We start from the raw sequence: 27672 nt of genomic DNA, 5'->3' as shown, positions 1-27672 counted from the left end.
TGTGTGTAAACAAATGTAAACATCAAATCCTACAGTGTAATCAGCTTAATGTGACAGTACACTCATGTGTATTCTGGAGGCTTTATTCTGCGTACATAGACTGATGAACTTTTGTGAATAGACCTGAAATTTGCCAAGATAATTGTAGTTTTGTCACTAAAATCAAATTAAAAAAGTTGCTCTTTCACATGCGAAAAGTTGAAGATTTAGGACATATGTTCTTAAGTACGTAAGAGGTTGTGGTTATTTCTAATCAGAAAATCTTATATGTGCATCTGACAGTGCATTTTTACAGGCTAAACTTCAGGTGCAATATATTTATCCTAAATAAGGGAATTTAAAAAACATATATTATTTACATACAGTCAAACCTGTTGTATGCGGTCAGTGAAGGGACAAGTAAAAAGTGGCCGCATATGACAGTTGGCCACATAAGACAGGTTGTGAAGACCAAGCCAAATCACAGCTGAATTAAGTTTCAGGAAATAATAATCTTATACATAATTGTTAAAGTACTAATCTGTTCATCTACATAAAATTCATATAAATATAACAATTGTAATAAAATAATAACTCAATAATTTCAAGTTTTGTGGGGTAGACCTATGGACTTCATGCATTTAACAGGCGATTACAGAAAGAGTTTCAGGTGAGAGCACGCATGACAGGAGAACTTTCTTCCCGTCATTGTCAAGCCTTAAAAAGCCATGTGCTAGTTTGGCCTACGTAGCTATAAATGACTATTCTAACAAAGTTTTGGACTGTAAATGGCAGACTGCTGAGATGTTAAATCATCTTAGCCATTACCCGTGAAACAACAGCAACAACAACATGTACAGTGAGTGAGGAAAATCAATTTCTCCATTACAGGCAATATTTGGTCATGCAAAATGAAAACACAGCACCAGCCTGCAAAGATAATGGCAAAGCAAGCCAGATAATTTGTCAAAGAAACCATTCATGGGAGGAACCACAGGAGGTCAGATTATATCTGAGTTTGCCCGCTGTTTTCTGCATTCCATAGCGGGGACCTCAGCATGGAGCTAATTCACTGCCACAGTGCAGGGGCGTCTGGACAGTAACCAGCTAGGCTGATTAAGGAACAATAGAGTTCACTGCTATTGACCAATAATTTTTAAACTTAACTTCTCATCACAGAGTGGCAGGTTATAACTTTTAATTACTACAAAAAGTATTGAAGTCGGGTGGTCATCTTTTTGAAATTTTTGAATGTTTGATGCGGCAGTCATTACTTTTGAAAGTCTTGGCCGCTCAGGACAGGCTGATATAGAATTTGGTGGCAAAATATATTGGCCGCTGAACGCGTTGGATAGGTACCCCCATATTACAAGGCGTTTAACATGGAAAATTGTTTGGCTGCGGCAGAGAGTGGCAGCTTACGGCAGATGGACGCTGATTACAGGTGGCCGTAGGTACACGTGTGACTGTATATACACATGCAGATGTACATGGCACATGTACCAGTAGTACCTACATGTACGTGCATATTTGCCACTGAATATTAGACCCTGGTGTTCAGTCAGTCCATGGTGTATGCCAGCCAAGCGCTGATCGATAAGGCTAGTTACCTCTCAATGACCAAGTTAACAGCAGTGTTAGTACATGTCCATGGTCATCAGGTATAGACTACGGAGTCAGACATTGCCATGTAAATTGTGTGCGAATAAGACACAACAACGTTAATTGTTATTACATGGATTTGCTGCATAGTATACTTACATGTACATTTTACTACATATTCTTGTGGAGAAATTTAGAGTGTACAGTTGGCATCATGGCAGTTTGAGAATGGCTCATGCGCTGAATTATTTCAGACACATGTACGTGTGGAAATACGACAATGTTATGTGCAGTTTTTTATAGAGTGAATACATGGATACAGTGTGGGAGTGGAACAATTAAATCTTCATCCCCATCAATTGTTACATGTTAAGTTTCCAGCTTACACCACCCTGGACATGATGGTTTCATTTCACACACTAGTCTCTCCTGGTATGTTAAGATACAATGTAGTGTACCTTTACGGTTAATGTACTGTGGATGTAAATGTATGGACAGGTGTAGTTAAAGCTCTTTGATGTATTTATTGATTTGTAATTACATGGGGATCAGTCTGCCTTTCACTGCATGCAGTTTCCTGCATTACAAACATCCTGACTTTAAACGCCATGCAGTTTTAAATGCAGCATCATGCATTCTTTACAGTGTAGAAACCAATTTACAACTCCATGTATGCGTACATTGTATGTAAGGAATAGAACAGCCGTGTTTTTGCCAAATGGTTCGCCAGGGTAATCAGTGTGATGTGAACATGAAATGAGGCCAATTCATCAAGATAATTTTAATGAATTTCTCACGATTAATAGTCAGGAAGATTGCATCTGTGCCTCATTACAGCATAGTTGTTGTGGGACATCTGCCGACCCTGTTCAAAGTGTTGCACATTACATACACACAAAGCCTGGTACATTGTATAATAGCCTTCATCTAGCTGTTACACATCTAACAAACTAACAGGCACAACAGAGTGATACTGGAGGTTAATTGCTGGCCTAAGCCAAATCATTAACACAATATCAGACATGTATATGTAACTTTTGTCGAAGCTTTGGAGTGCACAGGAAATAAAAAAATCAAGTACCAGTATAAGCATATGTGAGCAAAGACAACAACAACAATAACTAATGACACAATGCCATTTATGAGCGTGGTTATTATGGGTAGTGTAATGATCTGTGTTATAATGCTGGAGGTAGGCTACCTCTGATGTGATTACATGTGCGTGTAGAGGTGTGTGTTCCATGGCCTGATACATGCATACGTGCGGGACAGATACAAGACAACAGCATTGGAATTTGTACACTTGTATTAAGGCATATTGTTAATGCTGGTTATTTTAAGAACCTCCCTGAGGAAGAATACTATGAACATGATATGGACCATACATGTATGGAGATGTTGAGCAGTGACAAGTTAATTTTTACCATTCTGTACATTCATGCAGTTACAGTTGTCTTAACAGAACTCACAGTATATGCAACAAAATGCCGAGGTGGGTGGCTTACTACCAGCACTCGCTTGGCTTCCCTTCACTCATAATCCTCAAAATGCCGAGGTGGGTGGCTTACTGCGAGCACTCGATGACCTTCCCACCACCCACAAACCTCATAATGCAGAGGTGTATGGCTTACTGCCGGCACTCGATGAGCATCCCTTCACCCACAAACCTCATAATGCAGAGGTGCGTGGCTAACTGCCGGCACTCGATGAGCTTCCCTTCACCCACAAACCTCATAATGCAGAGGTGAGCTTCCCTTCACCCACAAACCTCATAATGCAGAGGTGAGCTTCCCTTCACCCACAAACCTCATAATCCAGAAATGAGCTTCCCTTCACCGATAAGCCTCAGAATGCACAGGTGAGCATCCCTTCACCCATAAGCCTCAGAATGCACAGGTGAGCTTCCCTTCACCCATAAGCCTCAGAATGCACAGGTGAGCTTCCCTTCACCCATAAGCCTCAGAATGCACAGGTGAGCTTCCCTTCACCCATAAGCCTCAGAATGCACAGGTGAGCTTCCCTTCACCCATAAGCCTCAGAATGCACAGGTGAGCTTCCCTTCACCCATAAGCCTCAGAATGCACAGGTGAGCTTCCCTTCACCCATAAGCCTCAGAATGCACAGGTGAGCTTCCCTTCACCCATAAGCCTCAGAATGCACAGGTGAGCATCCCTTCACCCACAAACCTCACCAATTTCAAGGCTCATATTCATGATGTGATTCCGACACATGTATTACCTGTATTATAACTGCTACAGTGATTCCGTTCCCCAGGGCCATTGAGATCACATTTATGGTGAAGAAAACAATGATGTACATGTATAAAGATCACTGACAATTACTGTATTTCACTTACAGTATAGTATTTTCAGTTTACGTATTTTGATTGATTCTGATCGATTCATCCATCTGATACAGCCACTTTTGTGTGAGGTTTGATTCATTTCCTATCATCAAAAGACCACCATGTGCTTCTGAAAGTGCATTTTTACATACCAAACTTACCAAAAAATGCACTCATTGGATTTAGATTTTAATCACTTCAATTTTTCAGGCAATGAAAATCTGAAAATAACAAATCTGGAAGTTTTGTTTAGAGTTAAAACACAGATGTCAGTCCATGTTCATTTTCTAGTGGCATTTCTACCAACCCTGTTGGTACTGTGGTATGTTTCTGTTCAGCTCATTGGGTCTCTTTAGATATTGACATGTCCATGGTTTATTTGCAGGAACATGGGTGACATTTGGGGCCCAGATCACAGATGAGGTAAGGTACTGGTGTGAGACCCCCAGCTGTGGAGGCTAAAAGAAGGCAGTCTGTTGTCCATCTGACCTGTCAGGCAATGGCGGCTCAGTTGCTGGTTGAAAACTGGCTCCATTATATTGCACAAATTTGTACACTTCTGTGCATATATTTATTTATTTATTTCATTGGTGTTTTACACTGTAGTCAAGACTATTTCACTTATACAACAGTGCCCAGCATTATGGTGGGAGGAAAACAGGGCTTGGGGGAAACCATCAGCAGGCTGCTGACAGACCTTCCAACTTAACACAGAGAGGAAGCAAGCATTACCTGGCCTTGAGCTCATAATGATCGCATTGCATACATGAAAATCATTCACATATTTGTTTGTATGGCCAGTAAAAGCTCTTAGATCTTCCTTTTTCATATTTGTAAGGCAAAATCTAATTTTGAACAAGTATTAGACAGTTTTTTGGGCATCAAACATTTTACTTTGGCATGGACATGATGGCAGTACATAGAAGTTTGTCTTCAATTCATTGAGCCTCAATGGGCCTCCGTGGCTCAGTTGGTTAGCAGGCTAGCGCAGCATAATGACCCAGGAATCTCTCACCAATGCGGTCGCTGTGAGTTCAAGTCCAGCTCATGCTGGCTTCCTCTCCGGCCGTAAGTGGGAAGGTCTGCTAGCAACCTGTGGATGGTCGTGGGTTTCCCCCTGGCTGTGCCCGGTTTCCACCCACCATAATGCTGGCCGCTGTCATATAAGTGAAATATTCTTGAGTACGGCGTAAAACACCAATCAATAAAATAAACAAACAATAAACCTTTACTGTTATATCTATGGTGTGTCTGAAACAAACTTAGGTAGCTCACACAGATTCAATTTTGACAGTCTTACCTACAGTGGACATGACGCTGGTACAAACAGTTACAACTAGGATCATGTGAGTTAGTTTTGTGACCAAATACGTATAGTCATATAAAATAGCGCATAATCCAGCCCCCAATGTTGCTCACTGAGTATTTTTACCAGCAGCTGATTTCTTCCACAGATGGCTGAGGAGATTTTGACCCTGGCATATGAGAGTGGAATCAATTACTTTGATACTGCGGAAGTTTACGCGGCTGGCAAGTAAGTGCATCACTGATGTGTAATCTGAGTTTGGATGAATACAGAGACATTTCAAAATGTTTCTTCTCAGTGATACAAGTCTTATTTCACTTTTCTTATTACATTTTGATATTTTACACCCAGGCGAATTGACGTCAGAAAAAGACACTTGTTTTTTCATGACGTTCGAAGCTGAGCTTAGTGGGATGGCAGCACAATACATCACAGAAGAGGACATCACAGAACCTCGTACAAGTTTTCATGTACAAGTCTGTAGAGGCCTACACCTGAAAACATGGCTTACTTTGTTAGTATACACAAAGTAAAGAAATTGTCAAAATATAAATAATAAATACAATATTACACAATGAAGGTTTATACCGTAAATGTCATTTTTATGAATGTTGGGAATGGTAACCCAATTGACATAGTAATGTTGGGTATCTCCCTTGGTTCTTATTCTGCTTAGTTTAGCCCCAAATGTCAATCGCCAAGTGATTGACAGGTAGGTCCCACTGGACCCTAGATCCTTGTATCTTGGCCTTCAGTATGAGAGAGATTTGTTGTCTTTCCCCATTACTAGGGGTAATGGAGATCAGAGCATGGAATCTTGTCTAGGAGCCAGCTTTTTACTCTACCTAAACCACAAAACACTGCTGTAAACATCCCAATAAAAACTTCCAGTGTATTTCAAAACTGACTGAGACTCCGGTATGGAGTTTATACTTTTCATATAAGTCACGTATTACAGGTCATTTGTACATGTAATATTTTTTTCAATCAAATCTGAATTAAGTTACAAAATTATATACATTCTACTCCACAGTAGCCTTCTGCATGTTGTTTTATGAGCTTTAGGCCAGGAGGTGTGTCAGGTATCTGGTGAAGGACAGTGGCACAAAAGTACTGCCACTTTCTAAGTGAGAAATTTCCCATTCTCCATTCAGAGCTCATCAGTTAAGACAATATAGCATTGAGCCTTCACCAATGTGTTATCCGCATCTGGTAACAGCAGCAGCTCACTAATAATACGGACGTTAATTTGAGGTAGAAGGGTACACTGTTCTAAACAGGTTGGATGCATTTCAGGCTGGATATAAATGTACACTGTCAAGCCTAGCGTAGAACTGGTACCTGAAGTAAATACATGTACTGACTTATACATGAAGCTACAGTGAGGCTACAGATCTAAATGTAGGAGAGCCAACCCTAGGCTGATCTCCAACACCTGTGTATATGTACAGGTACTTTAAGTTGGCTTGGCTTCATATCGTAGAGATACCTGTGATTACTTGGAGATTTAGTGCCGAGTTCTGTCATACCAAAAGTACAATGTAGATCGCATTTCACCTGCCAAAGAGGAGAGATATGCAAAGAAACATGTATTGAGTGATGGCATTGTCTACTAGTACAGCTATGTACAGGTATATATAGTATGTGCTTGGTAAACATGAAATTGTTGCTGTGTACAGCTACATGTACAGGTATATATAGTATGTGCTCGGTAAACATGAAGTTGTTGCTGTGTACAGCTACATGTACAGGTATATATAGTATGTGTTCGGTAAACATGAAGTTGTTAGTGTGTACAGCTACATGTACAGGTATATATAGTATGTGCTTGGTAAACATGAAGTTGTTGCTGTGTACAGCTACATGTACAGGTATATATAGTATGTGCTTGGTAAACATGAAATTGTTGCTGTGTACAGCTACATGTACAGGTATATATAGTATGTGCTTGGTAAACATGAAGTTGTTACTGTGTACAGCTACATGTACAGGAATATATAGTATGTGCTTGGTAAACATGAATTTGTTACTGTGTACAGCTACATGTAGAGGTATATATAGTATGTGCTTGGTAAACATGAAATTGTTGCTGTGTACAGCTACATGTAGAGGTATATATAGTATGTGCTTGGTAAACATGAAATTGTTACTGTGTACAGTTACATGTAGAGGTATGTATAGTATGTGCTTGGTAAACATGAAGTTGTTACTGTGTACAGCTACATGTACAGGTAGATATAGTATGTGCTTGGTAAACATGAAATTGTTACTGTGTACAGCTGCATGTACAGGTGTATATAGTATGTGCTTGGTAAACATGAAAATGTTGCTGTGTACAGCTACATGTAGAGGTATATATAGTATGTGCTTGGTAAACATGAAAATGTTGCTGTGTACAGCTACATGTAGAGGTATATATAGTATGTGCTTGGTAAACATGAAGTTGTTACTGTGTACAGCTACATGTAGAGGTATATATAGTATGTGCTTGGTAAACATGAAGTTGTTACTGTGTATAGCTACATGTACAGGTATATATAGTATGTGTTCGGTAAACATGAAGTTGTTAGTGTGTACAGCTACATGTACAGGTATATATAGTATGTGCTTGGTAAACATGAAATTGTTGCTGTGTACAGCTACATGTACAGGTATATATAGTATGTGCTTGGTAAACATGAAATTGTTGCTGTGTACAGCTACATGTACAGGTATATATAGTATGTGCTTGGTAAACATGAAGTTGTTACTGTGTACAGCTACATGTACAGGTATATATAGTATGTGCTTGGTAAACATGAAGTTGTTACTGTGTACAGCTACATGTACAGGAATATATAGTATGTGCTTGGTAAACATGAAATTGTTGCTGTGTACAGCTACATGTAGAGGTATATATAGTATGTGCTTGGTAAACATGAAATTGTTACTGTGTACAGTTACATGTAGGGGTATATATAGTATGTGCTTGGTAAACATGAAATTGTTGCTGTGTACAGCTACATGTAGAGGTATATATAGTATGTGCTTGGTAAACATGAAATTGTTACTGTGTACAGCTACATGTAGAGGTATATATAGTATGTGCTTGGTAAACATGAAATTGTTACTGTGTACAGCTACATGTACAGGAATATATAGTATGTGCTTGGTAAACATGAAATTGTTGCTTTGTACAGCTACATGTACAGGTATATATAGTATGTGCTCGGTAAACATGAAGTTGTTACTGTGTACAGCTACATGTAGAGGTATATATAGTATGTGCTTGGTAAACATGAAATTGTTGCTGTGTACAGCTACATGTAGAGGTATATATAGTATGTGCTTGGTAAACATGAAATTGTTACTGTGTACAGCTACATGTACAGGAATATATAGTATGTGCTTGGTAAACATGAAATTGTTACTGTGTACAACTACATGTACAGGAATATATAGTATGTGCTTGGTAAACATGAAGTTGTTACTGTGTACAGCTACATGTACAGGTATATATAGTATGTGCTTGGTAAACATGAAGTTGTTACTGTGTACAGCTACATGTAGAGGTATATATAGTATGTGCTTGGTAAACATGAAGTTGTTACTGTGTACAGTTACATGTAGAGGTATATATAGTATGTGCTTGGTAAACATGAAATTGTTACTGTGTACAGCTACATGTACAGGTATATATAGTATGCGCTTGGTAAACATGAAATTGTTACTGTGTACAGCTACATGTACAGGTATATATAGTATGTGCTTGGTAAACATGAAGTTGTTACTGTGTACAGCTACATGTACAGGAATATATAGTATGTGCTCGGTAAACATGAAATTGTTACTGTGTACAGTTACATGTAGAGGTATATATAGTATTGTGCTTGGTAAACATGAATTTGTTACTGTGTACAGCTTACATGTAGAGGTATATATAGTATGTGCTTGGTAAACATGAAATTGTTACTGTGTACAGCTACATGTAGAGGTATATATAGATATGTGCTTGGTAAACATGAAGTTGTTACTGTGTACAGCTACATGTACAGGTATATATAGTATGTGCTTGGTAAACATGAAATTGTTACTGCGTACAGCTACATGTACAGGTATATATAGTATGTGCTTGGTAAACATGAAGTTGTTACTGTGTACAGCTACATGGTACAGGTATATATAGTATGTGCTTGGTAAACTTGACATTGGTAGTGTGTATAGTATACTTACAGGTATATGTATTCTATTGTTGCATGCCTGCCTGTCAGGAAGGCAGGAATTCGTGGATCATTCCTACAAAGTTCAGCCAGCTGATGCTGTAAATTCTCTAATAATTTTCGTGATTCACAGCATATGGATGTTTGCCTATTTGAGCTGTGTTTATATAGTATTCATTAATTTTTCATTGATATCATAGATGTGTTTATGGGTAAAGAACATTAAGAGTGCCTGAATGAAGCCACTTTCTCTCATCATATACCGCACAGTTGAGTGTATCATTAGAGTTACAAGTACAAATTTCATTGGCAAAGTGGAAGCAAGAATGTAAAAAATTGTGAAAAATTGCATAAGTTTTCAATACTTCCATATTTATGGACATTGTTTACATAGCTATTTATTGGGATTTATTTGGGAAATTATACACTTTATACCAGCAAAGTTTGTATTGTAAAGTGCTTTTTAACAGATCTTCTCCCTTATCCCTCTTCTTCAGTAAAGTGGCAGAACTCATCATTTGAGCTTGTGTAATTTCTTATCAAGATGAATAGTTCAACTGCTCACAACTTAATGAGTTTTGTAGATGTATTTTATTTTCTGAAGTTAGAGAGAAGCTGTAGTAGAGTATAATTTACATTGTAAGCCCTTTCATACAATCAAGGAAAACTTGAAGGCTGCACTAGATATTTGATGTATAATGTACATGTGTGTGTCAACAGTCAATGTGATCAACACAGAATCCTGTATATGTATTTAATAGATGAAAATTTGCTTTGTTTCAAAAGAATCTTACGTTGCATGTTGGGTGGATTTCAAAGCCTTCTAGTATTTTAGTAAACGTCATTGTATTGCAATGAATAATGCACCCTTAATGAATGAGATTTTTTTCTCCAACATTCAGATGTAAGATGTAATATATGTGGGATGACCCTGTTTTCTCAATCATTTTATAAAGGAACCTACTAACATTACTACTTTGACTTATTGACTGTTCTTTATTTCCTTTTGTGTTTATTTTGCAGAGCTGAGACTGTTCTTGGTAAAGTCTTGAAGAAGAAGGCTTGGAGGTTGGTATAGATTCTGTTTGCATTCAGAGTAAAGAAAAAGTTGGCCTATTATGTAATGAGCCGTTGGAGCAAATAGTTGCCACTCTCATGATAATCATGGATGAAATCAGTGTTCCGGTATGAAGAGTTGAGCTGGTGTTGGCCTTCATCGTAATTGTCCAGCATGCTACTGTGTATTCTTCCACCTATCCTCTATGTTACTACATGTGTTTATATTGTTTCTTCCAGACGTTCCAGCTACATCGTGTCAACAAAGATCTACTGGGGTGGCAAGTGAGTTTATGATGTGGAATGGGTCAGTATTCCTGACTCTGTCTCCACCACTTTCTGTTTCAGAAATAAGTGGGTGTATAAAACATCAATACTGAAAAGGCTGGTACCTGTACCTGATCCTTTCCAGAGGAAAAAAACTGCTGAGAACCTCATGTCAGAAGTAGAAGTTATTTTGAGGGGCCCAGGGAACTTTATTGTGCACAGAAAAGTCCCTCTATAGTTTTGGCAGTAAATGCCCATACAGGGTCTCTGAAAAACTCTCATCGCTAATGTGGCCATTTGTCCACTCTGTCGTTCGTGGATGTAGTGCTTATACATGTACTTCACACATGGGAAAGGTTGTCATTAATATACGCGTACATCACAGGTGGGAAAGGTTGTCATTAATATACATGTACATCACATGTGGGAAAGGTTGTCATTAATATGCATGTACATTACATGTGGGAAAGGTTGTCATTAATATACGTGTACATCACACGTGGGAAAGGCTGTCATTAATATACATGTACATTACACGTGGGAAAGGTTGTCATTAATATACGTGTACATCACATGTAGGAAAGGTTGTCATTAATATGTGTGTACATCACATGTGGAAAAGATTGTCATTAATATACATGTACATCACATGTGGGAAAGGTTGTCATTAATATGCATGTACATTAATATACGTGTACATCACACGTGGGAAAGGCTGTCATTAATATACATGTACATTACACGTGGGAAAGGTTGTCATTAATATGCATGTACATCGCATGTGGGAAAGGTTGTCATTAATATGCATGTACATCACACGTAGGAAAGGTTGTCATTAATATGCATGTACATCACACATGGGAAAGGGGTTCATTAATATGCATGTACATCACACGTAGGAAAGGTTGTCATTAATATGCATGTACATCACACGCGGGAAAGGTTGTCATTAATATACATGTACATCACACGTGCAAATCACAAGTGGGAAAGATTGTCATTAATATGCATGTACATCAGATGTGGGAAAGGTTGTATTAATATGTGTGTACGTCACACATGGGAAAGGTTGTCATTGATATGCATGTACACCACGTGTACATTGCACGTGGGGAAAGGTTGTCATTAATATACATGTACATCACATGTGGGAAAGGTTGTCAGTACATCATGTCTTCCCCAATGAGACTAATATCACCTGTTTGATGGTGTTATCTATCTCCAATTTTTTAAATATTGGTTACATTTTGTATCCCAAGACTTCAGCTTTGTGACAATCTGTAGCCAGACATTCAAACACCTGTGTATGTACGGATATGTTGAAAATGCACCTAATTAGTTTAAGTTACGGAATTGAGGATCCAGTTATCAACAAATTCCATCTTTGTTTTTTGACAGAGCTGAGACAGAGAAAGGGCTATCCAGGAAACACATCATTGAAGGTATTTATAGAAAACTTTGCGGACTTTTTAATGAAGATACTCCAGCGATTCTACAACACCCAGCATGCATTTGCACTCAGAGCCAAAGTTTAATTTACTAAAAATTCACTTTTACTCAACTGACATTTGAAAGTCTTCACATAAATCTTATTTGGAAGAGTTATGGGAAGCTAAATATAGAGACCACTTTTAAATAAAGTATGCATTATTCATAATCTTTTTATGCAAAATTCAAGTAGAGTTTTTTTCCTTTTTTTAACAGTGTATAAACTACGGAAAATATTGATGTAAAAGTCCGATTTTATTTGAGCCGTATTGCATACAATTAGGCAGAGCATTGTGACAGATTGTTTTTGATTTTTTTTGGCTGCTTAACGAACTCTTATATTTCCAGATTAAATACAGGTATAGATGCAGTATTACATATACATGCATGTTCATGTTAAACGTAGAAATATAGCAATCAGAGTATATTTAGCAACTTACAGGAAATGATGTTGGCTTGTCCAATATGGTACAATGTGAAACAGAAAAGTGTAAAAGAGTAGTAAAAATCACATTTGGATTCTGCATAAAATGGACTTTTAGATCCATACTTTTCAGTATGGACTTGCATACTTTATTTAAAGGTGGTTTGTTATTTAATTTATTTGATTGGTGTTGTACGCTGTACTTAAGAATATTTCACTTATATGACGTTGACCAGCATTATGGTGTGAGGAAACTGGGCACAGCCCAGGGGAAACCCACAACCATCCATAGGTTGCTGGCAGACCTTCCCACGTACGTCTGGAGAGGAAGCCAGCGTGAGCTGCACTTGAACTCACAGTGACCGCAGTGGTGAGAGGCTTTATGTGAGTATGTTATGTTAGCAAAATGTATGTGTGTTTATATTCATCTGTTATAAATATGACATGTAAGTCGCACAGAGGAAAGTTTTGTCCTCCTTTCACATAACTGATAGCAGTTTTATTACGGTAAAAATTCTTCTTAACGTATGACAGTTAACAATAATCAGTCAATGCTAGAAGACTTTTGATGTTGTTGGGTGTTTGTTTGTAAAGTTTTAAGGATGCTGATACAGATCTTCACCTTTATTGGTATTGCTAGGTCTGAAAGCTTCCCTGGAGCGCCTACAGCTGGAGTATGTTGATGTTGTGTTTGCTAACAAACCTGATCCTCACACCCCCATGGAAGGTAAGAGCTGCCCAAAAAAATGACAAATGTTGTACCTCGACTTGGCTCTGGCTAGTTAACCAATTCATGAAGTATGATCTGCCGGAGGCCTATTGTCCAAAAATGTCAAGCAACAGTTTGTATAGGTTTGATACTCTGTGATGGAGGGGAGGTAACCAGGTGGGTAACCTTGATAGTTGAGGAATTGACCCTGTACATGACGGTTTAGTCTGGGCACCCTGGTTTCTTCTCCCATAAGCCTGACCTCTGTCATACCAGGGAAAGGTTTTTGAATACAGCATTAACACAGTTATAAACATCAATCAGATAAATATGTAAATATAAGAATGAATCACCCTGTATGCTCTGTGTGTAATATTGTGGCACTTCACTGGTCTACCCTATTAGGTATCCTCTGATTGTTCAGGTATCCTCTGATTGTTCAGGTATCCTCTGATTGTTCAGGCAGTCACCATCCTAATTCCTCACCTGTTTAACCTTCACTGCGACCAGTTTCATGAAACATTCTGAGAGAACTGTGAGATGTAGAGAAAACATCTGCACAGGTTTATGAAGCTTGCATCTTTGGTGACAAATTATTTTTGTGGCTATTTTGGTAAAAATTGTATGTATAAATTCCACTGAGAAAAAGTGCTTTAAATGTTGAAAGATTTACAGTATGAAGTATTTAGAAACTATTGGTATACATGTACACATTGTCTTTGCAATGCTGAGCTGAACAAAGCCTGCTAACTACATGTAGCGGCAGTGACCATCATACCTGTGTGTTATGTATTTATGACAGAGATTGTGAGAGCTTTCACTCACTGTATCAACCAAGGCTGGGCCATGTACTGGGGAACATCCAGGTGGAGCCCAATGGAGATCATGGTGAGAGGAGGATAATCAGGAAGCATTGGATTTATTTATTCAATTTAAATACAACTGTATTCTGACATGCATGAAACAATTGGACATTGGCAGGATTAAAGCCAATATTGCTTGATATTTTGTAATGTTTGTTCTTTTCTGTAATAGCAGACGATTATATGGTTTTCAAGATACAGCTTGGAACCCCTATTGATTTATTGTAAAGGGAGATAAAAATTGTCTTGCAGAAAATGTACGGATGCTGTTCTCACACACATGTACATCTATTATTCCATGTTAATGTACATTACTAGTTTCACCCATGCATTTGCTGTGAGTTCAAGTCCAGCTCATGCTGGCTTTCTCTCCAGTCGTACTTGGAAAGATCTGACAGCAACCAGTGGATGGTCTTGGGTTTCCCCTGGGTGCTGTCCAGTTTCCTCACACCATAATGTTTACTGTCGTTATATAAGGGAAATATCCTTGGGTATGAGTTAAAATTAAAACATAAATGTACATCACTAGCGAGAGTTACACCATCAACATGGAGTGTTTGCCAGTCAGGAAATCATCTGTTGTTTGTGTGGGTTATTTTTTCATGAGGCAGAACTCTCTGTAAGTGTCACATAGGTTCAGCCACATGTGCTCTGTACGCACAGATCAGGTGCATATGACTGAAAATATGCTTAAATGTTATATATATGAAACACAAAGGTCAGATTTTGGTCTGTTTTATTTTTGTTTGAAACCGATTGAAAATAACAGCAAGAATACGTACCTTTCATGAAATATAAAGCAAAGATAAGTCAGTGATCATGAATTAAGCTTTGCCCTAGAAGCACAGGAGATATGAATAGGCTGCTGTCTTGCGTACATTATATTTTGACAAAGGTTTTAAGGCTTCTTTTGAAATGATAATAAATTCATTATAAATAATGCCATATACAAAGCGAGTTCACCATTTGAATAAACCTGTTCCCAAAATGGAATAATGATTCTGTATCTTTCTGACTTGCGTTGAGCTATAAAGAAATGACCTGAAGATGAACTTTTTGTTTTTTGGCGAACAAACTAACATAAAGGTAAACACAAGAGTAAACTTCAAAGTACGTTTATTTTTATATTTAGATGATTTTGCCCCATTTTTCTTTTATTTATTCTTTCATTCCCTTTACTTATGACTTACAATGAACAGAATTATCTTGGGATTTATTCAAAATAAATACAGACCATTGGAAATGGGATCACCTGGCATGTTACAAAATCCCTTTGTGAAGATAGCCGTTCTGAACATATATAATTTATTTTTCTATATTCAAAAGTGAAGGATTGCATCAAAATTGTGCACATGATGCCTTTAAGTGTTAAACTAGCCACTGAAACAGAAAACAAGTGGATCACATACATGATAGACAATAAAAACAAACATAAAGAGACAAGATCAGTATAAAATAACACTTTAGCATATTTGCACTGACATGTATTTGAGAGGAACCACAGATCTTCAAGATTAAGTCATACTGTCAGACTGTGTGTAATAGCTCTCGTTTTGTTTGATGTGTCCGTGTTTAGGAGGCGTATTCCGTGGCTCGCCAGTTTAACCTCATCCCACCAATCGCTGAGCAGGCAGAGTATCACCTGTTTCAGAGAGAGAAGGTGGAGCTTCAGATGCCAGAACTCTATCACAAAATAGGTATGTACATCGAATTCCTTCAGGTATCAGGCCGTCAAATTTCAGAAATTTACTTAACCTCAAAATATGTTGTCTGAAAATGATTCTGTTTTATATATTTTGCACAAAATTCTAATGAAAATATGTGAAGCAAAATAGGTTAAGCATATCAAACAAGCAGTTTGAAAAGGGTGTGCATTATATCATTATCATGAAACTGATCATCAGCATTTTTCTCTAAAATGTGTTTTCCACAATTTCTGACTATAAAGACAAGTCATTTAGGAATCTTGATACATTGATGAAGAAATAATTGTTAAACCATCATTTTTTAGATATTATAATGTCTTGTCACATGACATTTCTGAAAAGAGCTGTTTAACAGTTTAGTTTTTGTTCTCATAACCCTGCAATTTGGTGAAGCATTTCAAGGCACTGGTTATAATTGTCAGTGATGACAGTGTTAAGCAAAACAGGGGAACAGGGTGGATTATCCCCCTTGAAGTGCTGTTCTTTAGACTTATTATCAAACAAACTCCCTTCTGAGAACAAATTGATGCAATTTGTCAGCATGGCCGACGTGACAATTTTTTTGAAAGTTTGCCTTTATAGAGACTGTAGGAAACCCTTTCAGGCTAGCTTTAAAACCTTTTCTCTTTTTATGCGCAAACAGAGAAATGCAACCTTCACATGAACTGAACAATTATTTACTTGAAAGGGCTTTTTTGTATTATAGCATGGCAACGTCTGTTCATGCATTCATGATTAAACCTCTACAAACAGCAGAACACTGTGGAAGGGATTCACATGACTTCAAAAGTTTCTGAGTTGTCTCCCTTCTCGTGATGAATTAGTATATGTAGATCGTTCATGTGAACACTTCTCTTCTTCTAAATGCAGGTATTGGTACAATCACCTGGTCTCCCCTGGCTTGTGGTATTTTGTCAGGGAAGTATGATGACGGGGTTCCTATCTACTCCAGGGCAGCCATGAAGGTGAGGCATACACAAGACCAAGGTTTTGTAGCAAGAAGAAACTGTACTTTCACAGTTTTCACGCCTCCAAACACCAAATCCATGGAAACTGAGTAATGGCAATGTTGACTTTTCAATATGCAGAAGAAATTTGAGGTCAGGAACTAAGGAAAAAGCTAAAGGCTGTTGCACATACATGTATAAAAGTATGTCTGTTTCTGCCGTACTGGAGATTATTCTGCTCAGAGCACTGGGCTTCTCCAGGTATGAACTGACAAACTTCCCAATACATCAGCAGCTGAATTTCATTTAGCTTTAGTTGGACTTGAACATACTACCACATTAGGTGAAGGGCGGTATATTGGTTGATTCCAGTCCTGGCTAAGGTCATGTGAGTAACCAAATTCTTGACTGGCATCATTCACTCAATGCATACAGTATATGCATTATGTGATAAGATATTGGAACATAATTCTGTCTGTTGTAGGGTTATGGCTGGCTGAAGGAAAAGATACTGAGCGAGGAGGGAAGAAGACAGCAGGCCAAGCTGCGAGAAGTAGCACTCATCGCAGATAAGCTAAACTGTTCTCTCTCACAATTGGCTATTGGTAAGTCCACATACAAATACTTGAATCATTGATGATGAACCTCAGATGCTTTTATTATAAACTTCTGTTTCATCATGATCGTGTGATGTTAGAGAGGTTCACAAGACAATGTACTCACATTCTGATATTTGCACAGTATATGTACTGGGGATAATTTCCATATGTTATGGGGCAAAACCTTTTGAATTGAATTTCTGTTGATTAATTGTATCAGTACAAGCTCAAACTTCTGGTGAGGAAGGGTTGAATATTAATATTAATTTAGAAATACCTGGCATACCCAAAAATGTAGTTGTGTGCAGCTGTGGTTTTGTTGTGTGATATCTTCATAGAGGTTAATACACAGCTTCTTCTCTGCCTGAAACTAATGTCACTTGTAGTGAGATTATTTGGACTGCTGCATGATATCTGATTGATTGTAGGAATTTTGGATATTGGTAATTAAATAAATAAACGAATGCTTAATGAAATACATTGATGGGTGAATGTCTTTTTTTGCCTCCACTCCAGCATGGTGCCTGAAGAATGAAAATGTCCAGTGTGTCATGTTAGGGGCCTCCTCAGTGGACCAGCTCTATGAGAACATACAGGCCTTACAGGTATAAACCCATGTTGGCTGACCTCCTCCCAAACTAATAACTTGCTACCTGTTTGTAAATATGTCTGCTCCCCAACCACCCCCACCCACCAACCCAACCCTACACTTTTGTCAGCATATAACTGAAGCCAGTTATTAATTGAAATGTGTGCATGAAGACTCATAGTGGTTTTATTTAGACCTTTACAGACATTATTTAGTACAATTTGCTGTTTGAAGCTGACTGTTCACTTACTTTCTAAGGTCAGAGTTCATCCAAATCTACGAAAAAAATACTTGACTGATTTTCTTCAAAAATTTACCAGGTTTCTGAGACCAGTCATATCTACACAATATCTCTAAAACCATTTTACTAATTTTCTTCCTTTTAGAATCTCTATGAGGTTAACATGTACAGATTAACTTTTTGGTGTCCCCCTTATTTTCTAAGGTTAAACTTGGCTGTGAAAACTCTTGTGTACACTGTATCACCAAAACTTCGTGGCCTGATGTCCAAGTTCTTCCGAATTGGGCTATTTTTATTCCTCTTTTAAAAACATTTATGAGTTGTTGAACAATGTGGAAGGAATATGAGGGACAACATGTTTTTCCTTCAAAAACACATTCCCAGCTATCCCAGATGAACATTTTTTCCAGATTTTGACAAATACTTGTTGTATGTTCCCACAGTATGTGCCCAAACTGACGCCAGTGCTCATGGGTGAGCTGGACAAGATCCTAGGTAACAAGCCCGCGGTCATACGAAGGGAGCCACCGCAAAGGTGACTAGAACCGAAACCTTCCACCTCACACAGCTCACGGCCCACCATGTCCCACGGACAGGCAGGGGCGGGCAATACGCCCCCATGCGTCATCCAGTAATTACACACCCAGCCGAGAACACAGCCAGCACCAGTGAGAACTTCAAATTAGACCGACTCCAAAAACCACAATATTCATTATTACAGAGGCACAGTTTTATGTGATACAATCCCTGCATTGTCATTTAAAGGATAAATGAAAAGGAACTATAAAACAAAAACTAGTGGAGAGTTTGAAACACAACAGCTTCAGATCTCTCCTGAAAGAGAATGGCTTTATCAGCAGAGGTGTCCAGAGCAGTGAGTGATGTTCCCGATATTACCAGACTTAAATCTAGGCAGAATGATTCCCCCACCCCCCAGACAGGCAGACGGTTTTTACGACACAGCTATATGAAGCAACTACCGCTATCAGCAGACGTCATGCAAAATGCGCGGGAAATTTCTTTTAAGAGCAATAAATTTGAAACTGATGTACTGATGGAAGAGTACCTGAGTTGTAGGACTTGTCCATACATACCTACTCAGCCTGCCCGCATTGAATAGACCACGCACAGTAGATCCCACCATCTAGATAATAGGATGTCGCAGTCAGCAAGTTCCTGTGCACATGTCAGAACAGGCATGCCATGTGTATGCCCTCCATCAGCAGGTACTATGCATAAATGAAACATTGGTCCTCTACATATATGGCTGTGAAAACATAAACCTGCATATTGCTGTTAGGAAGGCTCAGGTGTCATTTTTTGTTCAGGTGGAGACATTGCCTGACTCAAACTGTGTGACAGTTGTGTGGCTTGAAATAGTCAGTGACAGTCAGTACCTCTTGGCAGCCAGTACAGCAAGTATGTATTGGCTGAATATTGACAACGAGAAGTCTTCTTCATTGTTAACAATATTCCAGTCCAGCTTTTCCCACCAACTACGACAACATGTACACGTGCTAGGATGACTAGCAGACTACAGTTCCTGCTGCACCATGGTGTTGTGTCTAAAAACCTGACAGTCAGTGGTATAAACCCAATTCTGCCGTCTCCCAAATTCATTTCATGCTGTTGTTCCCCGGACGTGTGATAATTATCCGGCCGTGAAGCTTTCAATCTTCGAGGTAAAAAAAAAAACTATGACATTTTTTGTCTGTAAGCCAGATAGGTGTTACAGCTATACTCGTTGTTTTAGAATGGATTCTGAGAGCGTGTATGAGGAGAAACTCCGAATCTCTTGTTGTAAATATACAAATGGGATCTTCTCTTGACACAAGATCAATTTTGACACATTTTTCGAGCTTGTATACTTCGGGGTGAATTTGATGTGCAGAGATTTTTTTCCGAAAACTTTCATGAATGTCTATTTGTGATTAGGACTGAGCATTTTTTCTACATTCATCAGTTCTCATGGGATTTCTGTAAACAAGTACATGTACTTGTGCATGCATAACCTTGTATGTGAGTTAATGTTTGTTCAGTATAGAATGTCAGCATGTACTTGTTCATACCACAGGTATATGTATTGTGTACCATTATACATGTACATATTATAGCATTACCCCATCCAACTTTTCTCTATACAAATACCTATTATTTGTTTCTCCATTCATTTGTAATTTGTACTTGCATTATTGAAATTAGACCATACAAATTTCAGGTACATGTTAATTTTTTAATGATCAGGCCACTGGTGAGTTGTATGTTAGTTATGACTACAGCATCTTTTTTCACACATTGTTAGATTGACCTGTATGCTCTTTTTGTGGAGGATCATCCATTTCTCTGTACTTCATAGTAACTTGTCCCGAATCTGGTCTGTAGCTGTTGTAATAATAATGTAAAAGACAGGCTGACAGACAGGCCTATGCGTGGTACTGCCTTCATAAGACAAACTGACAGAGAGGCCTATGCATGGTACTGCCTTCATATGACAGGCTGACAGACAGGCCTATTGCATGGTACTGCCTTCATATGACAAACTGACAGACAGGCCTATGCATGGTACTGCCTTCATATGACAGGCTGACAGACAGGCCTATGCATGGTACTGCCTTCATATGACAGGCTGACAGACAGGCCTATGCATGGTACTGCCTTCATATGACAGGCTGACAGACAGGCCTATGCATGGTACTGCCTTCATATGACAGGCTGACAGACAGGCCTATGCATGGTACTGCCTTCATATGACAGGCTGACAGACAGGCCTATGCATGGTACTGTCTTCATATGACACACTGATAGACAGGCTTATATATTGTACTGTCTTCATATGACAGACTGACAGACAGGCCTATACATAGTACTGTCTTCATATGACAGACTAATAGACAGGCTTATACATACATGTAGTACTGTCTTCATATGACAGGCTGACTGACAGTACTGTCTTCATATGACACACTGATAGACAGGCTTATATATTGTACTGTCTTCATATGACAGACTGACAGACAGGCCTATACATAGTACTGTCTTCATATGACAGACTGATAGGACAGGCTTGTATATCATACTGTCTTCATATGACAGGCTGACAGACAGGCTTATACACAGTACTGTTTTCATATGATACAGGCTTATACATACATGTGGTACGGTCTTCATATGACAGACTTATACATAGTATTGTCTTCATATGACAGACAGGCCTATGCATAGCACTGTCTTCATATGATATACTGACAGACAGGCTTATACGAACATGTAGTACTGTCTTCATATGACAGGCTGACAGACAGGCTTATACACAGTACTGTCTTCATATGATAGACTGATAGACAGGCTTATACATACATGTAGTACTGTCTTCATATGACAGACTTATACATAGGACTGTCTTCATATGACAGACAGGCCTGTGCATAGCACTGTCTTCATATGATATACTGACAGACAGGCTTATACGAACATGTAATACTGTCTTCATATGACAGACTGACTGATGTACATGTGTGCCAGTACAGTGATGTACATGTGTACACAGTACTGTCTTCATATGACAGGCTGACAGACAGGCTGACTGACAGTACTGTCTTCATATGACAGACTGATAGACAGGCTTGTATATCATACTGTCTTCATATGACAGGCTGACAGACAGGCTTATACATACATGTAGTGCTGTCTTCATATGACAGACAGGCTTATACACAGTACTGTCTTCATATGACAGGCTGACAGACAGGATTATATATCGTACTGTCTTCATATGACAGACTGATAGACAGGCTTGTATATCATACTGTCTTCATATGACAGGCTGACAGACAGGCTTATACATACATGTAGTACTGTCTTCATATGACAGGCTGACAGACAGGCTTATACACAGTACTGTCTTCATATGACAGGCTGACAGACAGGATTATATATCGTACTGTCTTCATATGACAGACTGACAGACAGGCTTATACACAGTACTGTCTTCATATGACAGGCTGACTGACAGGCTTATACACAGTACTGTCTTCATATGACAGACTGATGGACAGGCTTATATATACATGTACTGTCGTCATATGACAGACTGACTGACAGGCTTATACACAGTACTGTCTTCACATGCAGAATAATAGACAGGCTTATACATACATGTAGTACTGTCTTCATATGACAGGCTGACAGACAGGCTTATACATACATGTAGTACTGTCTTCATATGACAGGCTGACTGACAGGCTTATACACGGTACTGTCTTCATATGACAGGCTGACAGACAGGCTTATACATCGTACTGTTTTCATATGACAGGCTGACTGACAGGCTTATACACAGTACTGTCTTCATATGGCAGACTGACAGGCAGGCTTATACATACATGTAGTACTGTCTTCATATGACAGACTGACTGACAGGCTTATACACAGTACTGTCTTCATATGATAGACAGGCTTATACATACATGTAGTACGGTCTTCATATGACAGGCTGACTGACAGGCTTATACACAGTACTGTCTTCATATACACAGTACTGTCTTCATATGACAGACTAACAGACAGGCTTATACATACATCTACAACTGTCTTCATATGACAGACTGATAGAGAGGGTTTTACGTACATGTAGTACTGTCTTCATATGACAGACTGACAGACAGGCTTATACACAGTACTGTCTTCATATGACAGACTAACAGACAGGCTTATACATACATCTACAACTGTCTTCATATGACAGGCTGACAGACAGGCTTATACATACATGTAGTACTGTCTTCATATGACAGGCTGACTGACAGGTTTATACACAGTACTATCTTCGTATGACAGACTGATAGAGAGGGTTTTACGTACATGTAGTACTGTCTTCATATAAAAGTGAGCAGTTTTCAGTCTCTCACATATTAAACCTGACAAACTGTAGGTACAGTATGTAGCCTAAAGTTTCATCCATTTTACCTCATTCTGAGAGTTCTGCTGATTGATCTTTATAGAAAGGCCTTGTTTGAGAAAATATTCTCAGCACCAAAAATAATATTTTGTGACATTTTCCTGTAAAAATGCGCTTTTTTGTGGCAAAGTTTAAGGCCCTTTACCCATACGTGCACCATAAACATGGTATTAACAGCATAGATAGTTATACTTATTTGTGTCAGAGCTCTGAATATAAGGCACATGTACATATACATGTACACTGTACATGTGACTTCGTGTATCAGGCCCCAGAGTTGTGTATCTGGCCCTGGAATCATGTATCTGGCCCGGGAGTCAGTTGTACTTTATGAACATTCTTCCACATAGGCTGAAATCATCTGTAGATTGTCCAAGCAGACCTCAGTTGGTTAATTCGTGTACCCTGTATACTCTCCATACATTCCATTGCTGTACCGTTCAATCTTTCAGCCTCTACCATTACCATTTGTGCTCTAATCTCTTCTTTCAGGTGCATGAATTGTTTTATTGCTTGCTTTGCGTATTAATAGTGTAAAAATTATTGTTCTTAAAAAGCACAGTGATGAAAGTGAGCACGAGTGATTTGACTGACATTTTTTTCTGACCTCACATTTTTCCATGTGAGGTAGATATGCTGTCAATCACTGCTGTCAGTGATATCAAGCAAGGTTATGTATGACACTAATTTACACACAGGAATGTTTCTCCTTTGCACTGTTGTTCATTAGTGAAGTGGTGGTCTGCCAACAACCTGTGGATGGTTGTGGGTTTCCTCCTGGCTCTGCCCAGTTTCCTCCCACCATAATGCTGGCCGCCGTTGTATAAATGAAATATTCTTGAATACGGCATAAAACACAAATCAAATAAATGAATTAGGGAAGTGTTATAAATACAGATTTTTAACTATTCACATGTTCTGCACTTGTGAGTGATAGCAAATCATGGGTAGAAGGATATCCTTGTAATCCTCTAACAACAGAATATTTGCATGGATTTTTAAGTAACAAGTTGCTTCTCAGACACATGGAATGGATTTGATTTGTTCCTTGGTATGGATGCCATGTGCTATCGCAGTGTTCTTCATTGGATTTTTGATTACTAACACCATGTCCCAGTATTGTGCCACATGTAATACAATGTGATCAGAATGAATTGCATTTTTATTTATTTTTTAATTCAATCCTTCATGTACAATGTATTTGACACTTTGAACTTGAGGACACTGTACTTGTATACAAGACCATTTTTCATCAGAAACAAAGAATTTTCAAAACTTTTTTCATTAATGAACATCTACAATGTACATTGTACAATGTACATCAAATTCACACGGTAATAAAGTAATGAACAGGAATACAGAAAAAAAATTATTTGTGTCTTATCATCTGCATTTTCTTCAGAAGGGTCAAAGTAATCGTTTAGTAAATGTGTGAAAATTTGCACTGAATTTTAATGAGACCTGTATTTTCAGGAGCTGGAGTGATGATATAGCTGTGTGAAAGATCTCCACACAAAACCCTATCACCTTTCTTGTTATGGTTTAAAGCTTACTGAGCATGTGTCCCTCTGGGCATGTGACTGAGTGTGGTCCATCTGGGTGTGTGACTCTGGGCATGTGACTCAGGGCGTGTGACTCTGGGCATATGACTGTGTATGTGACTCTGGACATGTGACTCAAGGTGTGTGACTCTGGGCATATGACTGTGTATGTGACCCTGGACATGTGACTCTGGGCATGTGACTCTGGGTATGAGGTTTTAATAACCTGGTTTATGGTAGATTTTTTTGGTGGCATTTAGGATATTGAAGAACAGTGACACAAGCACATTTGCCAAGCATTACATTTTCGTGTAGTCCTTTTGAATCAGCCCATGCTGTGTATCGGTGTCTAAATTTGCTTGCAACTTGTCTGAAAATCATGGAAACATTCTTGTTCAACTCCTACCTATATCATGCGCACTGTTAACGAAGACCTGATATGTGAATAGAGTTTTTTTACACTTGTACCCAGGACCTAGAGGTGTTTAATAGCGTTTTCTTCCTCATCTGGTGGTGAACCATAAATGTAAACTATGGCGAAGTTAGTGTTTAGGATCTCAGTATGTCCACTTATATACATATATATATCAACATCATATAAATATAATCCTTTTTTCTAATGTTTTAACTTGAAAGAAATTGTTCCATTACAAATACGCAGAAGAAATTTATATATAGCTCTGTGATATAACAGATATATATGCATGAGATTTTTTATGATGATTATTATAATTATGATGTGAGCTACATGTAGTAACTCAGTGAGAGGGTTTTATTCAACTTCCCTTGGTTTTACAAAAGGCAACGATTTTTCACCCATTTTTATCGCACACATAAATAAATGAAATAGAAAAGCATATGAAATGTCCATCTTTTATTAGATACTTATTTATATTGTTGTTGATGTTGAATTTATTTACTCTTGTAAGTAAAATGTGAATGTATAATATGTGTATTACCAACATTTACATATATACAAATAGGTCATTTTATGAGGAAGATAATCTTTGAAATATTCCTTAATAGTGCGTTTGTGGGAAAGTTTTCAGTAAAAAGCAGTCTCCCCGATTGAGATTTTATAGTGAGAGATGTGAGGTAAAGTCTCTACTATATCCACCATAGATTTAACTATTTGGTTCAGGGGTCGCCACAATATGACTGAAATATTGCCGATGTGGCGTAAAGCCATTATCATTCATTCATTCAACTTCAGGGTAGATTATTGCCTGATTCCCAGACTGGATTTGACATGGCTAATTACATGTATGTCAGCTCCATGATACTAGCCTGAACCCCATGGTTAGTTTCTTCTGATAGCAGAACATTATTTATCCTCAACAGTAACATTTATGAATTTAAAACATTCTTTTGAAGTCATATGCCCACTGAAAAAACATTTTGTAACAATGTATTCTCTCTGTACTAAGTCTGTAAATGCACCAAAACCAGCCTTCTGTTCTTTGTCTTTTTGAGGCTCGGTAGTTATCTCCTGGTGTCAAGACCTTTGAGTGTATCCTCAGTGGTTTTGCTGTGAAGCCCATAAGTTGTTTGGTATATGTATTATGTGAACAACTAGATGTATAGTTGTACAGCAGTTGGTTTTGATCTACACTTCAAAGGGCATTGTGACACAAGACATGTTTGCACGAGACTAGAGTCAGTACTGTGATGTATGCCAGTACTGTGATGTATTCCAGTACAGTGATGTACATGTGTGCCAGTACTGTGATGTATTCCAGTACAGTGATGTACATGTGTGCCAGTACTGTGATGTATTCCAGTACAGTGATGTACATGTGTGCCAATACTGTGATGTATTCCAGTACAGTGATGTACATGTATGCCAGTACTATGATGTATGCATACATGGCAAACAGAATATGAATTCAAAGAATAGTTAATTATTATGTAGTTGAAAAATTCTATAATAGCCTACCAATTCTAAACTTGGATCACTTTGATATATGTAGTTACAATTTTCCTTAATAATATGTTACATTTCCATTGTTTCTCTTAAGTCTTTTTCTATATATCTGTATCAGATTTATTGCTTAAATTTCAATCCATTTAATTTTAGGGCTAGACAAACTGCTAATTTCAAGCCTAATTGAGACTTACCTTCCTCGTGAGATCGTGAGATCTTTGGAACGGGCTCCACTACCCATGGGCTCCATACCCAATGTAGTTACATTTATCTAGTACAGGTTAAGACAAAAGGATTTGTTCTGGACAAATCTCCAAGGGAAAATTGAGCTAAGACAGCTGAAAGCTGCATGTATTAATTGAAGATGAAAAAAAATAAAAAAAATAATGGCCATAGAGAAACAATACACATACATGGATTATTTAGAAATTATCACAATATAAGGTGGGGGTGTATTGATTATAACAACCTGGGTGACTGCTATATGGATTTTTGAAGATTAATTACATAGTAAATATATTAAACAAATTTACCGTATAGTTTATCTCAGTCTTCAGACATTTTTTCGTTTTTACACTAATATGTTCACATGGGCCATGTGCTACAATGCTGTTAGAGTCAAAAATGGTTTTAGTTACCATGCCAATACATGTCTTTAATGTGTGTTGCCATGGTAACTGGCTGTGTAGAAAAGGTCCAGATTTGTATTTAGTTCATCATTGTTACATGTATGTGTTTTAAATTGTTTCATTTTCATTCAGATTTGTAACAGTATCTCAATCCACATATGTTATTCATGATAAGGCGATTAACTGGACTGGACATGAATAGATCTCAAGAAATCTTTCTTTTTCTCTTTTAACCATGTTTTAATAAATGGAAACTTGAAATTTCCACACAAACCACCTTCTATGTTAACATATTCGAAATA

The 27672-nt window shown here is 38.1% G+C and overlaps 1 protein-coding gene across 2 annotated transcripts in view; it reads left to right on the top strand.

Moving 5' to 3' along the window:
• Window positions 1-20730, top strand: part of LOC135474945 (voltage-gated potassium channel subunit beta-2-like) — a 41428-nt gene extending 20698 nt beyond the window's left edge. For both annotated transcript variants that reach the window (XM_064754640.1, XM_064754639.1), the window contains 12 exons: window positions 4311-4348; window positions 5380-5459; window positions 10454-10498; window positions 10727-10771; window positions 12152-12195; window positions 13306-13392; window positions 14177-14262; window positions 15814-15934; window positions 16814-16908; window positions 17375-17495; window positions 18006-18094; window positions 18763-20730. In XM_064754640.1, coding sequence (XP_064610710.1) covers window positions 4311-4348; window positions 5380-5459; window positions 10454-10498; window positions 10727-10771; window positions 12152-12195; window positions 13306-13392; window positions 14177-14262; window positions 15814-15934; window positions 16814-16908; window positions 17375-17495; window positions 18006-18094; window positions 18763-18858 — 947 coding nt within the window. In that variant the 3' untranslated portion in view covers window positions 18859-20730. The remainder of the gene's footprint in view (window positions 1-4310; window positions 4349-5379; window positions 5460-10453; window positions 10499-10726; window positions 10772-12151; window positions 12196-13305; window positions 13393-14176; window positions 14263-15813; window positions 15935-16813; window positions 16909-17374; window positions 17496-18005; window positions 18095-18762) is intronic.
• Window positions 20731-27672: the final 6942 nt, after the last annotated feature.

Source organism: Liolophura sinensis, chromosome 9, assembly GCF_032854445.1.
Source record: "Liolophura sinensis isolate JHLJ2023 chromosome 9, CUHK_Ljap_v2, whole genome shotgun sequence".
In the NCBI taxonomy this organism is placed as follows: Eukaryota; Metazoa; Mollusca; class Polyplacophora; order Chitonida; family Chitonidae; genus Liolophura; species Liolophura sinensis.
Note: the sequence above shows the minus strand (reverse complement) of the source record. Positions and strands in the feature narration are given on the sequence as shown.